Genomic DNA, 14,142 nt, shown 5'->3' with positions numbered 1-14,142 from the left:
ATCGAGGTCACGAAATCCATTCATTTAGCATTTTATTAAATCTGTCAATGAAAAACACAGACAACAGACGCACTTTTGTCATCAGGAAGAACAGTCAGCATGGCTGAGAAAGAGAGAACTTGAATAAAATAAGGTTTTGGTGCAATAAAAATTAAATATTACATCGTCTTTTATTGCGAACTTAATTTTGTGTGTGTGTGTGTTAAACCACAAAGAGCCCAGATTGAGCAGCGCTGATCAGCTAATGAGGGAGAGAGTTGCTAAAAAAAAAAAACATAATAATAATAATAGTTGTATCAATTAACAGCAAAAAATCTCTAATAGACAAACACAATCACCTCAGAATAAGATTCGGTCACGGTTACAACAACCAGAGAGAAGCGGATTTCTTTTTTTTTTTTTTTTTTTTGTCCTTGCTTTTTTTTAATGAATTAAATAATTTTTTTTTTTTGAAAAATATCTCACATTTACTTATATATTTTTTTATTGCAAAAAAATAGGCAACCGGACTAGTTGTGTTGATGAATGATTAAGAGGGAGCTAGATGTGTGTGTGTGTGTGTGATTGCAGGAAAGGGGGGAGGTGGGGGGGTTCACAGGCAGCCTCTTTTTATGTTTGGAATGTGCGTGCGTGTGTTCCCATGTCTCTTTTTTTTTTCTTTTATGTACAAAATGTTCAAATTCCTGAAGGACAGCAAGTGCAACCTCCACCGCCAACGTCCATTTTGTCATTGGGGAGTAAAGGGGAGGGAGGGGAGTTTTGGGGGGGGGGGGGGTCACAGCAAAACTTGACTATTCCCGGTGAGAACGCACCCGACTTTCTTTTCATCCAACTTGGAAATAATCAGCGAAAAACGTACCGCCATTTGTTGCTTCCATTCACCGTGCATGTTTTTAAAATTTTTTTTTAAAGTCATTCTTTACGCTTTTTGCAGTGGCGCCACCTGGAGGATTGGCGACCATGCAGCTCTTGGAGGAAACTAGGAGGGGCCACCGCCAAGAGCGTCCACTAAAGGTCCCTGTGACGGAAGGGTTCAAAGGTCATGGCAGGAGGAGCTCTGGGCAGTATTTGTCCAAAATAGGGTCCGATTCCATTTCCACGAGCTCTCGCATCGGAAGACAGCCACAAAGTTTTTTTTAGTATCCACACACTTGTCTTTACATTCCGTTAAGGACGTCATGGAGGGGCTCGTCGGGGTGCGTTTTACAAACCAGTCGCTGTTGTACCACCAGGGGGTGTTGGGAAGGGGCGGGGGGCGTGTGCGTGGCTACGAGTTGAGCCACGCGTGGTTGAGGCATTCACCCGCAGACGCCCGCTTCTCCGGCACCATCTCCAGCATGGGCAGCAGGAATTGGGTGAAGTGGGCGGCGTCCTCGTGAGCCCAGCCGTACTTCTCCACCAGCACGTCGAAAAGGGACCACGGTTTCAGTTTGGTGATGTGCCGAAGCTCGCCTGCGGGGAGGAGCGCTGTTAAGTCTTTCGAATTGAAAAACTACAAAGGAGTATTAGGGTCACATTGAAAAGAAAACAAAAAGCCTCAAAAGTCAAAGTTTTGCAATATTACAAGGGAAAGAAGGCTCATCTGTTCAAGATTTTTTTTGGGTGTGTTTTCTGAGTTTCCTTGTTTCATTTTAAAGAAAATCCTTTTTGAGTTTTTGGGAGAATTTTTCATTTTGAGTTTTTTTTTTTAATTTGGGCAGAAGTATTTGAGATATTTTGGAAGAAAAGTACCCATCCCCCTGCTCCCCCCAAAAAAAAAAAATTAGAAAAAAAGTATAAGAATTTTGTTTAAAAAAATAGATATATATTGTGTCAAATATAGAAAATAGATGATGAGAAAAAAGGCATTTGAGACTTGTTTCAAGACAAAATTAAAAATATTTTTCCACTCAAAATGTCAAAGTTGTGTTTTCTCAAGAATCTTGCGTGAAAAATTGTAATCCTATGGGAATGAAATGTCAATCATATATGAGGGTAAAATGGTAATTTTGGAGAATTTCATTCAAAGGAAAAAAAAAAATCCTGCGAATGAAGTAATATTTCTGATGTGTATTTTATAAGACTTTAATCTTGTAACATTACAACAGTTCCGTGAAAACTACAACTTTCTATCTCAAATCTGCAAATTCTCAAAAATAATACAATTTTTGTTTGGAAAAAATACGTTATTCTCGGAAGATAACATTTTTTTTTCTCTCTAAAATCACATGTTGATTTTTGAAAGATTTGCACTATTTTTGCAGTAAAATTATCTTGTTCTTTTCAATGTGGCCCTTGTTGTGATTCCTTCATAAAAAAAAGTCTTTATATTAGGAAAAAAAAAAAAAATTTAAAATAAAAACCCTCATGTTCTCTTACTTCCAACAAAGCCTGCTGATTTGCTTTGGAAACAACACATCCTAATACTATGCATGTTAAAGCAAAATAATAACAGCCCGAAATTGGCTTTATTACATCACATACAATACAAATTAACCCACTATTTGATTGACCTGCAGACCTGCACAACCAGTAAGAGAGCATGCCCCCCTCCCCTTTCCTATTAGTTATTCACATTGACACAATCATGCAGAAGGTTTGACTGATTGGTTGAGAGTTGCAGCACCAATCAGTGCGCCCGCCCACGTAACGGCGGGGGGAGTTTTGGAGATGCAGATGGCGGAAAAGAAACATCACCGGACAGGGGAAAAAAAAGGAATAATATTGGCCATTATCTTAAGATCATTTCTTGTGCTTTCAGGCCATGTACAGTACATAGTACATATACTTTATTTTCTGTACAGTACTATTTAAGAATTTTTTTTTTTACTATCACACACACGTAATACAGTGGTGTATTTATTTGATATAATTTTAGTTATATATGATATATATATGATATCTATATTTTTTTCCCCCCAGTAAAAGACAATTCAGTATCTCGAGAATGGGTGCGATCCAATTCAAGGACGGTTCGATTTCAAATTGTGGTTCGATTCCGCGTGACTACGATTCAATTCAATATGGTACGGCTCAGTTCGAGGGATTATGATGCAATGAGTTTCTTGTTGCCATTTGACACATATATGAATGAACTTGCCCGTACTGTAAACGTGGCACTCCCTTCAAGATCAATCTCTCCAATAAAAGCCGATCGTGTCTTTGCGCCTCGGCCCAGTGAGCGCAGGCATGCGTTTACCTTTTTTGGAGAAAAATTCCCTGCTGTACCTCCCGGCAGCGTACACTTTGCGTGGGACCTTCCCGAGGAGCTCCGAGATCAGAGCGATGTGGTCTGCATGCCCACCACCGCCACCACATAGAGGGAACAGGCAACATTACAGCATGCAAACACACACACACAAACAGGACTGACACACGCTTCCGCCTGGGGCGACGTCACATGGGTCACTTTGGACTCCGTGTGTGTGTGTGTGTGTGTGTGTGTCCGCCTTTCGACGTCCGCGTGTGTCAATCCCGCCGGCTCTATGGCCAGCGCTACCTCTTCTGTTGAAGAACTCGCGGGAATATTTTCCGGAGAGCGCAAAGTGTCTTGGGATACAGCCCAGAAGCTCTATGATGTGGGCTATGTGGTCTATAGTGGAGAGAAGGGTGTGTGTGGGGGGTCGAGTGCGAAATACGGGGGGGTGAATGGTGGGAAAGGGGGGGGGGGGGGGAGAGAGAGTCACACATAGTAAAAGGAGAAAAAACAGTTGTCAGTAACTAACGTCAATTTATCGTTTAAGAGGTCCACTTGGGGAGCATCGTAATGCAGTGGCGAGCCGTCCAATCAGATTTCGGCATCTCTGTGTTGCCACGTCAATCTAATCTGCCCAGGGCCTTCAGAATGACCGTCACGTTTATCTTAAACTATAATATGTGCAAGATTACATAATTACCGTAAAACCCCAAAGTCAAAATTTGACTATTGAGAATTAGGTTAAAATACAACGACAGTGAAACCCCTAAAAGTTGTGCACCTTCAAATAGAATTACTGCCAATCGGCCAAAAATCAAGCGGGTTCAAATGTGACAAATCGGACATCCCGTACAAATTTTGCAGGTCGAAGTTATGATGTCGTAAAGCCATTAACAATTTTGCGGGGTTCTAATAAAACTTCTGTGAAAGTCGCTTAAATTGCAAAGGTTAACATTACATAAGTGAAAAAATACAAATAGAACAGCACATTAGTTGTGCAGGAAAATTTAAATCAATATAGTAAAAACCATGAAAGGTGTGCAGCTGCAAGATAAAATGCAAATTCCCCAGCTGTTGCACAAATAAAAATACAGCAAACCCCCTAAAAAAGTTGCACAGCTAAAAATCTGCTAAAATAAGACTACCCGTACTGTAAATGATCCAAAAGTCAAATCAAAATAAGACAATAAATCCCGGAAAAGTTGTGCATGTTAAAAATAGATGACTGTAAAACTCTCAAAAGTGTGCAAGTAGAGACAAACTAAAAAACACAAAAGTTGTGCGGGTCAAAAGGACAGTACTGTAAAAATAAATCCTAAAAAACTGCAAAAGCAAAAATAAAAACAACCATAAAATCTATGCACTCTATGTGTCCAGGTAAAAATAGGAGCGTAAATCCCACAAAAGATGCACGGATGAAAATCACACTCCAAAGTCCCCAAAACGTTGTGCGGGTCAGACTACCACAAATCCCGTTGAAGTTGTCAAAATAAAACTACCGCAAAGCCCATTAAGTTGTGCCGGTTAAATGACAACTACAACAAAGTAAAAAAAAATAAATAAATTGAGCCGGTTAACTCATTCACTGCCATAGACGAATTTACTTGTCTTTTCACAGTCCAGCTTTTTAATCCAATTTTTTCAAAATTCAGGGCAAAAAGAGTGTCTGAAAATGTCTGGCAGTGAATGAGTTCAAAAAGTCGAGCCTTCAACAAAAAACTGACTGGGACCAGAATACTTCAAAGGAGGACCTCAGATCTCCATGACCTCCATTTTCATCGATCATCAAAGATCCTTGAGTGACCTTCATGACTTCACAGAGCAGGTGAAAAAGAAGTGAAGGTAAGACATCAGAATTGAAGAACAGGATTTACAATAGCGTACAGATGGAAAGAGGACAGCTGGGTTTTTTGGGGGCTGGGGAGGGGGAGGGGGATCTGGTATTTTTCACTCATTTGCATACCTATCGAGGATTCTTCTTTACTTTGTAACACAGTGGAACCGGCAAAGTCGGAACGAGACGTCGACTCGATGAGCATCGAAAGCAGTTTGAGTACCGCCGAACAAATATCAAACAACAAATACAACAAAGTAAATACTGTAATAAAGATGATGATCTCGTCTCAAGTTTACACACAAAATGCCCTTTGTGTCAAATCTGAGCAAAAATGAACACAAAGTTCAGTGACATTGGATAATTCCCCGTGGCTATCGTAAAGTTTTGATCGTTGCGTCAGTTTGAGCTGTGAACAAATGAATCCATTTGACATGATTGGGGAAAATTGGACTTAGAAGGCAAACAGAGCTGCGTTGGTCTTTGGAGGCTCCACTGTGCGGTAAAAATGTGGCAAGGTCAAGAAGGCCAATAGAGAGCAGGGGGTCGCAAACTGTGTGGGGACCTAAAGCAACTCCTTCAAGTTTTTTTTTCACCCAAAAAATAAATTTGTATTTTGTCGGAACGAAAAGTTCCTTAAGGGAATAAGGTAGGGATGTTTCCCATCAGGTTATGTGACACCGTTCATGCATGAGTGAGATCGGCCGAGACCGATTCCGATCACATGGAATATCTGTATATTTTTCCATTTATTTATGGTGACTGCTATTATGCAATATTACCTGAAAAAAAAACAGCCATATTATTGCCGTAATTTTGTCAAAAAATCTATATATATATTTTCAAAAGCAAGACGGAATACAAAACCGTTGCTGGCACAATACAACAATTACTCAGTCACAAAGATAACTGAAAAACTTAAATTTACCAGCTTTTAGTCAAATTTGTAATCTTATGCGTATCATGCAAGATACTGGTAAAGTGAATATTTCAATTGGAGAGTTTCAAAGATACAACTTATCATAACTGCACATTTTGGTCTGGAAAAGACAAAAAGTCTATATGCGAAAAAATTACATCTAATGGTCCTTATTTAAAAAACAAGACTTTATTTTTGTGATTAAAAAAAAAAAAAAAAAAACTTTATCCATGTCAGGTTATATGTCACGATCATATCAAAGCTTTTAATTGACCCGAAGCTCAGGTTGGGAGGAGTAATTTGGTTTAGTACGTTTGTTTTATTGTCTGCCAGTCGCCATTACTTAGGTATGCGCTTTTAAAGTTTCATATTGCTAATTATTTTTCGGCCCCCCCAAGCCACGACTCTGGCGCTTCAGTTTGAGAACCCCTGCTTGAAAGAACACAAAGCCCCATTCGAAGCACGACGGGGTGCACATTTTGCAAAGTTTTGGCACTTCTTGCATTTTGCACACTGCCCTCAACACACTTCAATGACCGCGCTCGCGGTAATCCTCACCCTCATCCCTGGAGTAGTCCTCGCCCGAATGGGGCTCAAACAGGTAATCTCCCGTGGCCAGTTCAAAGGCCTGCGAGACACAAGAGGGGGCGCTGTTGTTACGCAGCACATGTGCGATGCACGTGCAGTCGGGTCCACTTCTTTGGGTTTACCATGCAGGCGGTGCTCCAGATGTCGGCAGGAGTGCTGTAACCAGCTCCGATCAGCACTTCGATGGAGCGATACTGTCTGGTCTGGATGTCCTCCGTAAAGTGCTTGTGCTGCAATGCAGGAATGGATGGGATGCATTTTAATATGCAATGATGTTTTTTTTTTATTAATTATTGACACTGCTTACTTATACAGTATTTTATACAAGGGCCAGTACAGCAATTATTCCAAATCGTAAGCAGGTTTTTGTTAGATGGACTGCAGAATCAGAGTCAGTAATTTTCAAAAATGTCTGACTTTTTACTATAATTGTCAGGAATTTAAAAAAGCTACTCATTATCCATGCATTTTTGTACAGCATCTTAGTACATCTTTATATCCTCGCTATATAGTGCTTTGGATGTGATTTCTCACAGGTAATAAGTCAAGAAATGGGATGATAATGAAATACAAAACAAAACAAAAAAAGCCAGGGTCTGAAGTTGTTTTTTTTTAATCAAAATGAAGAGTCAGTATTTTTTGTTTTTAAAGGGCATTTTTTTCTGACACAAAATCCTATTCAATTTTTATCACTATTGCCCTTGAACCATGTGATTTCTTGCAGCCAATCAGTGAACAAATGAACAGTGAACAAAAAAAACAGCAGAACATAAAAATGCTTTGCTCACTAAGATTGTAATGTTCAAAAAAGTATTTTTATTTTTTATGAAGTTGTAATCAAAAATGCATCATTAAAATTCAAAGTAAAATTTCAAAGTATTTCAATGAGTGAAGGAATAAAAAAAAGCTTTGTTGAAAATGGAAAAAAATGGAATTCAGATTTCACTTTTTTTTTTCAACCAGGGATAAATTAAATTAAATTAAATATATCATTTTTCAATTTATTGTGCTACCTTCAATTAATTCATTCAGCAATGAGACTATCAGTACAGTCAAGTAAAGCAAGTTGGGTCTTACCACCCAGCAGGCATTTCCAAGGTCAGCTATTTTCACTCGGATGGATTCGGCGTTGCGGGGGTCAAGTGGGTTGATCAGGAGGTCTGCAGCTCGGGCTCGGGCTGCCAGAGGACAAAGTAGATCGTATGTTAAGCTTACAATTAAAAAAAAATAATAATATTGCATGTCATCTTGCAACATTCTATTTTCAAACAAATAAATAATTGTGTAAAACACTGAAGTTTTTCATACAAAATTTTAAGTTGTAGCATTCAACTTGTGTATTTTTTATTTCAATTGCAAAAATAGTGAGTTACGAGCCTAGTCGTGAAACAAATTAAACTCATTAGTCCGGGGTTATACTATTTTTAATTATGGTTGGTTTTTGTTTCAATTTGACTTTTTTTTTCAATTCAGTTGGTTTAAATTCATTTTTAGAGCAAGGTTTTTATTTTTTCAAAAATGCTTCATTTTAGTTCTTTAAAAAAAATTGTTTTGGTATTAGTTTTAGATTTTTTTTATAAGGAATTTTTGTTGAGTGCATGATATTAGAAAAAATAAAGTCACCACAATAAGTATTGTGGAATGAAGTAATTTAAATTACAATTCCCAAAGAACTCTTCGGGCGTACAGAAGAAGAAAGGTCGGTAATACTGAAATAAATGCATTTAAAATCAGCGCTGCTAGTTCATGTCAGACATTCATAAAGACAAAAATAAAGGATTTTCGCTAGTTATATTTGTTTTTTGTGAGTTTTATAAACATTAAATGTAGTTTCAGTTAGTTTTTCAAAGCTCCCTTTTTTTATTTATATTTCATTAAGGAAAAATTTTTTCTTTTATTTCAGTCGTAGCCATTTCATTTGTGTTCGTTAACTATAAATAACCTTGGTAAAACTGTGATTCTAAAGACAAATGTTATTACCTTTGGGCGTTTCCCCCGTGCTGGATGACGACACGGTGCGGCTGCGGTCCGCCGCGGGGCTTTCGGGCGACTTCCCCGCTCCGGTGTCGCCCGTGCCCCCGCACACGGGACTTCCCGGCTCCGGATCCAGAGGCAGCTCCGGAAAAGGTGCCACGGCGGCCCTCGGACGCTCGCCCTCGCCGTTGGTGAGTCCCAGCTCGCCCGTGTCGCCGTTGAACATCTCGTAGCCGGAGCTGAGCGAGAGGTCCCTGTCGGTGTAGCTGAGCTCGGACTCCACCAAGGGGCAGAGGAGAGTCTCGGGCGTGGTGGGCAGTTGCGTTTCCGGCTCCTCCGAGACCAGCAGGACGTGACCGTTGGTTTTGGCCGCGTTGGTTTCATTGGCGTTCGTCTTGACGGGGAAGCTGGTGTCCGTGAGGAGGTCGGCGGTGGTGTCGTCATCCTCTTCTTCCTCATCTTCCTCCTCCTCTTCCTTGGCTTCTTCTGTCTTCTCCGTCTCCTTCTCCTCAAGCTCCTTTTCTTCCTCCACCTCATTGACTCTCTCCACCTCCTTCTCCACCTCCAGTCCTTTCGGTGCCTCTTCTTCCTCCTTCTCCTCCTCCTGTTCCTGCGTCTGTGTCAAAATTCCGTTACCGGGAGGGATAGGGGCGTCTTTCTCGGCCACGGGCGTGAGCTCCTCTTCCTCTGCGTCTTCGTCGCGGTCGTCGTCGATGATGCGGGGGGCATCTTCCTCCTCCTCGTCGCCGGGCTCCTCGTTGTGTGCTGCACCTGAGTAAGTGGAAAGGAACGTCACTCATAATCAGTGCCAGTTTTAGCGGCGGCGGCGGCTCACGGTAGAGATGTATGATGTGACCTATAACCTGTACAACTAAAGTGAAAAAAAATATCAATATTTTCACAGTGTAAATACAAATATACGGGAGTTGCTGCTAGCGCACAAGAGGACGGTATCCTCCGACTGACAAAAAAAAAAAAAAGGTTGTGGCTAATGCTAAATGCTATCCTGGTTGACAGTTCAATAGCTGTAAACAAGTCAACGCACTCACCATTGGCCAACCTATTTTGCTCGGCCCCGGCAGCTATTGGAAGTTTACCTCGCAATCATCAGAGTAACGTAAACATGGACGCCTGCTAGCGATTAAATGCGGATGACAACGCAAACATGAATGTGAAAAAAAATAGGAAGGAGATCGCAATGATATTGTCCCACATTGTAACAGTGGAAATGCCAGAAATGCTAAGCTCGCGTTCCGTCTGACTGCACTTTTAAGCTAGTATGACAACATTTGCCATGGTTCTTAAGACACAGAAGCAGGAAGTAGTTCTAGTTCCGGTATGACGAAAACAGACCCCTGCTAGCGCTTAGATGCAGGTGAGAATGATTAAAGACGACAAACTGAAAAGCCGACATCCACCCGCACATAAGATGCGCCGCATTACAAGGCCCACTGTTGATTTTTGAGAAAATGAAAGGATTGTAAAAGTGCCTTATGGTCCGAAAACTACGATTAACTGTGATAACGTGGTTGCACAAGTGTGCACACCCTCTTATAACTGGGGATATTTGTTTGTTCGGAATTAACCAATCAAAGTCCCACTTATAAAGTGACAGACCGTGAACCAAACCACCGTCATCGGGTTTGCAGAAAAAATTTGCTTATAGGTATGTGTAAAATGTTTACTTGGGTTGTTTTTGTGTATTCTTGCAAAACATAATAGTAGCTAGTAGACGATGGCGCGGCATGTGTGCCGTCAATCCAAGCAACGTAAAAGTCTCTGACACTCACATGTATGATTGGTCAACCTGGTGGGCCTCTCACCACCTTCCTCCTCCTCCTCTTCGCCGTCCTCCTCGTCATCGTCGTCCTCATCGCTCTCTCCGAGGGCCATGCTGGGGCCCGGCGGCGTCGGTTGCGGAGGCGCCGAGGTGGGCGTGGACGGCGGCCGCTCCGGCTTCGGCCGCTCCGGCCCCTCCTCTTCGTTCGTTCCCTCCTCCTCCTCCTCCTCCTCCTCTTCCTCGTCGCCCTCTTCATTGGCTCGTTCCTCCTTCTTCTCGGCTTCCCTCTCCAGGGCTTCGATCTCCAGCATCCTCTTCTCCAGCAGCTCTGCTTGACGCTTCTGCTTCTTCTTCAGCTTCTTCTTCTTGTTCTTGGAGATCTTGCCCACCTGGGAGCAGAGCAGGAAGCCGATGAAAGTGCAGGTTAGAAATGTGTTTTGACTACAGTAGACCGGCATGTAAATTGTGCAAGTGTTCGTGTGCATGTGCGTGTACGTGTGTGTGTGTCCTCTGGTGTCATACTCACATCAGTCGTACTCACCGGTTTGAGCTGGGGGGCTGTGCTAACTGACACACACACAAGGAGAAACAGCCATCAGACATGTTCACAGTGTGAGTCACAACACAGACAAGCAAAAGCAGGTCCCCCCTCTCTCTCTCTGTTTTGTTGTTATGAAGGCACATCATTCAGGATTGCCTCTCACACGCTCATTGCTTAATGCTCTCACACACGCGCACACACACACTACTAAAGGAAATTCTTCACTCATTCATTACTGAGAATCTCTCAATCACACTATTGAAACATGAATTTCAACGTGATACGAACAGATTTCAGTATGATGTGTATAAGGATTCAGTAGTGTGCGTGAAACTATTTCACTTGTCTGCGTGTGTGTATGTGTGAGAATGCGCGTGACCCTTTTAACAGCTCTACAGTTGAGAGCATTTTTTTCAGTCGTGTAAATGAGCTAAAATGTCGGTAGTGTGTAATATCATTTCAGTAGTGTGTATGGGAGAGATTATACATATACATATACATATATATATATATATATATATATACATTATATATATATATATATATATACAGTATATAAATTGTGATTCATTTAGAAATCTACACATACTACACATAATAAAGAATCATATATAAAAATATAAAAGTACATAGGGTTACGATATGTACTGAATAAAATGAAAAATAAATGAACACACAAATATTGTCATTAACATATATGCCAAATAAAAAAATACAATAAACAATAAAATAAACCAATTATAAATGAACAAACAAAAACAAGAAGTAATTAACATACATACGCACAAAATTAAAAAAGGCAGATGAAAGCTAGACAAATAAAATATCGTAAAGAACATGAGACGTGTTCACTTAAAAGTTGCGAAATCACAACTTGCTTGTCAAATGACATGAAATGAAAAATGCGATATAGATCATTTATATTCACTTTTTTTTTTTTTTTTTTTTTTTTTTTTTTTTTTACATTTAATGGTATTATTGTATGTCATTTTATGTTCCAATTTACAATAAAATGTTCCTGTTGGAAGAAAGAAACAAGTTACCATGACTTGACCAGTAGTTCCAGAAAGCACATGATTTCTCAATTTCTTAGTTACAATGTTTCTACTTTTGGACTCGGACTCTGAGAGTGTTATAAAATTTCATGCTCAACTGTAAAACAAAGTAATTTTACTGCAACAATAGCAGGTAAATTCAGCCTAACCTAGCGTAATAGGACAAATAAAGTGCACTTCAAAACTGTAGGGGGAGCCAGAGAGCAATAAAACAACCTCCTGTATACTGTAAAAGAATTATTGCGCTCACAATTGTTTCCCCGCTCATATGATGCGTCGGGGGGACGATATTTCTTCGCGACATTTAACGGCGTCCTTACCTGCCGACCCGGAAGGGGGCGGAGCTCCGGCTTTCTGCCACTCGGTGGCCTCCATGGCCATGCGCCTCACAAACGTGTCGTCCACGCACATCAAAATGTTCTCGGGCTTGATGTCCGTGTGGATGATTTTACATTTGCTGTGCAGGTAGTCCAGCCCTTGCAAGACCTGCACACAAAATTCCCCATTCATTGGTGTATTCCTTCTACGCTCGTGAGTCGCTGTTATATTAAACCGAGAAATGTTCCTTTTTTGGTTTTGTAACATCTCCATGATTTTATATTTCCGTGCTTAGGACTCCGAATCCAGCAGATCCCAAGTGACTTATTCCACTTGTACGTCTTTAACCATGCAGTGTAAATCCGGCCTATCCGGGTGTTGGTGTGCGTTCTCGCCTGTTTGATGATGCTCTTCACGCACGGCAGCGGCAGGCCTTGGTAGTTGGACTTGATGATCCACTTGAGCAGGTGGTGACCAAGCACCTCAAAGACCATACACACATCTGGACCAAGAGTTAAAGACACACACGACCGCCTACATGTCATGTACCGATGATTAAGTCAGCCAGCCCCACCCCCCGCACACACACACTATTCTGAGCAGGATACGAATGCCATTGACACCGGAGATCTTGAAGTCATCTATCAGCTGGACCACCATGTCCTTGTTGGGGTCGGCGGGGTCGCTCTCCCTCACCTGGGACACAAAAAAATAAATAAATTAAAAAAAAAAAAACAATGACCGAAGTGGAAAGGTAACACCAAAATAAAGACAGAAGAACCAATCGGATGCTCACACATCGCAGCAGTTTGATCTCATCCAAGGCCGTCTCGGTGTAATGCTGGGCGCTTTTCACCACCTTCATGGCCACAAAGTTCTTTACTCTACACACACACACACATCCACAATTAGGTGGTACAGAAAGAAATCACCTTCATCACACTCCCACACTGACACCGAGTAGGCAAACGTGTTTGAGAAGAACACAGTAATGCCGATGCGTCATGAACTCATTAGCCGTCTTCTAATAACGCATTGATCCATAAATGTTTTGTTTGCATTTCATTTTTTGTTACATTGGTGGATAAACATCGATTTGAGAAAGCACATGTGACCAGTGTAGGTAAGTTGATCGTTCTTTCAGGTTATATTGCTCGTATTGCGCTGATTAGCAGATTTGTGCTATTTACTGTGCATTGTTTTCTATGGGAAACAAAAAATCGATCTCAGAGGTTCCACTGTTTGTGTGAAGATCTTGTACAAACGCAGTGACTCTAAGTGGGAATTGTTACTTATCGACAATAAAGACGGATTCCTTAGAGCTCTTCAAGTAACCCAACGCCAGCTCGCTAGATTCCATTACTGTAATTAACACCGACAGAATGAGTAAATACGCGCGTTTGTGAGTGTGTTAGTCTATGTGTGTGTGAAAGCTGACACTGGGTTAATGTTACGCTCATGCACCCTGCCAACTTAAAAAAAAAAAAACACAAAAAAAAACGTCATGAGCTTTGGTGTCAGTGTAGCGTGTGTCAGATTATGTCATGAAAAGGGAGATGTTGTCAACAGGCGTGCGTGTGTGTGTGTGTGTGTGTTTCACTCACTGTATGTCCCAGCACAGCCATACGGTGGAGAAATGGCCCCACCCCAACTTCCTTATCACATGGTACCTCCCGTTGAACAAATCTCCGATCTTGACCGGATGGTAGCCTCCTGAGAGACACAAAAAATAAGTGGTCTGAAATAGCACTCCACGACATGGTTGATTTTGATGCTTTTCCCACAGAAGCGTTTGGCACCGCGTCCAAGTCTACTTTGCCAGGTTAACAAAAATAAATATAGAAAAAAAAAAAACATGAAAAACATCCATTTGATATATTTTGCTGCAATTTTGACATAACTATACTTAATAGTTGGCTAGTTTGTGAGTTAGCTTGTGAGCTAGCCAACTAGCCAGC

The 14,142-nt window shown here is 41.1% G+C and overlaps 1 protein-coding gene across 6 annotated transcripts in view; it reads right to left on the bottom strand.

The window, feature by feature from the left end:
* Window positions 1–15: 15 nt before the first annotated feature.
* The window catches only part of srpk2 (SRSF protein kinase 2), a 43,620-nt gene continuing 29,493 nt past the window's right edge, over window positions 16–14,142 (bottom strand). For 3 of the 6 annotated variants that reach the window (XM_086029040.1, XM_086029036.1, XM_086029041.1), the window contains 13 exons: window positions 13,789–13,897; window positions 12,981–13,068; window positions 12,793–12,880; window positions 12,580–12,686; window positions 12,187–12,352; window positions 10,797–10,837; window positions 10,281–10,659; window positions 8,497–9,261; window positions 7,594–7,694; window positions 6,639–6,746; window positions 6,487–6,556; window positions 3,179–3,271; window positions 16–1,452 (listed from right to left, as the gene is read on the bottom strand). In XM_086029040.1, coding sequence (XP_085885166.1) covers window positions 1,268–1,452; window positions 3,179–3,271; window positions 6,487–6,556; window positions 6,639–6,746; window positions 7,594–7,694; window positions 8,497–9,261; window positions 10,281–10,659; window positions 10,797–10,837; window positions 12,187–12,352; window positions 12,580–12,686; window positions 12,793–12,880; window positions 12,981–13,068; window positions 13,789–13,897 — 2,300 coding nt within the window. In that variant the 3' untranslated portion in view covers window positions 16–1,267. Of the gene's footprint in view, window positions 1,453–3,178; window positions 3,272–3,478; window positions 3,572–6,486; window positions 6,557–6,638; window positions 6,747–7,593; window positions 7,695–8,496; window positions 9,262–10,280; window positions 10,660–10,796; window positions 10,838–12,186; window positions 12,353–12,579; window positions 12,687–12,792; window positions 12,881–12,980; window positions 13,069–13,788; window positions 13,898–14,142 lie in introns of all 6 variants that reach the window. The other 3 variants (XM_086029042.1, XM_086029037.1, XM_086029039.1) reach the window with 3 other exon arrangements.

This window comes from Filicampus tigris, chromosome 4 (genome assembly GCF_054856515.1).
Source record: "Filicampus tigris isolate MCC_2025a chromosome 4, RoL_Ftig_1.0, whole genome shotgun sequence".
NCBI lineage: Eukaryota > Metazoa > Chordata > Actinopteri > Syngnathiformes > Syngnathidae > Filicampus > Filicampus tigris.
Note: the sequence above shows the minus strand (reverse complement) of the source record. Positions and strands in the feature narration are given on the sequence as shown.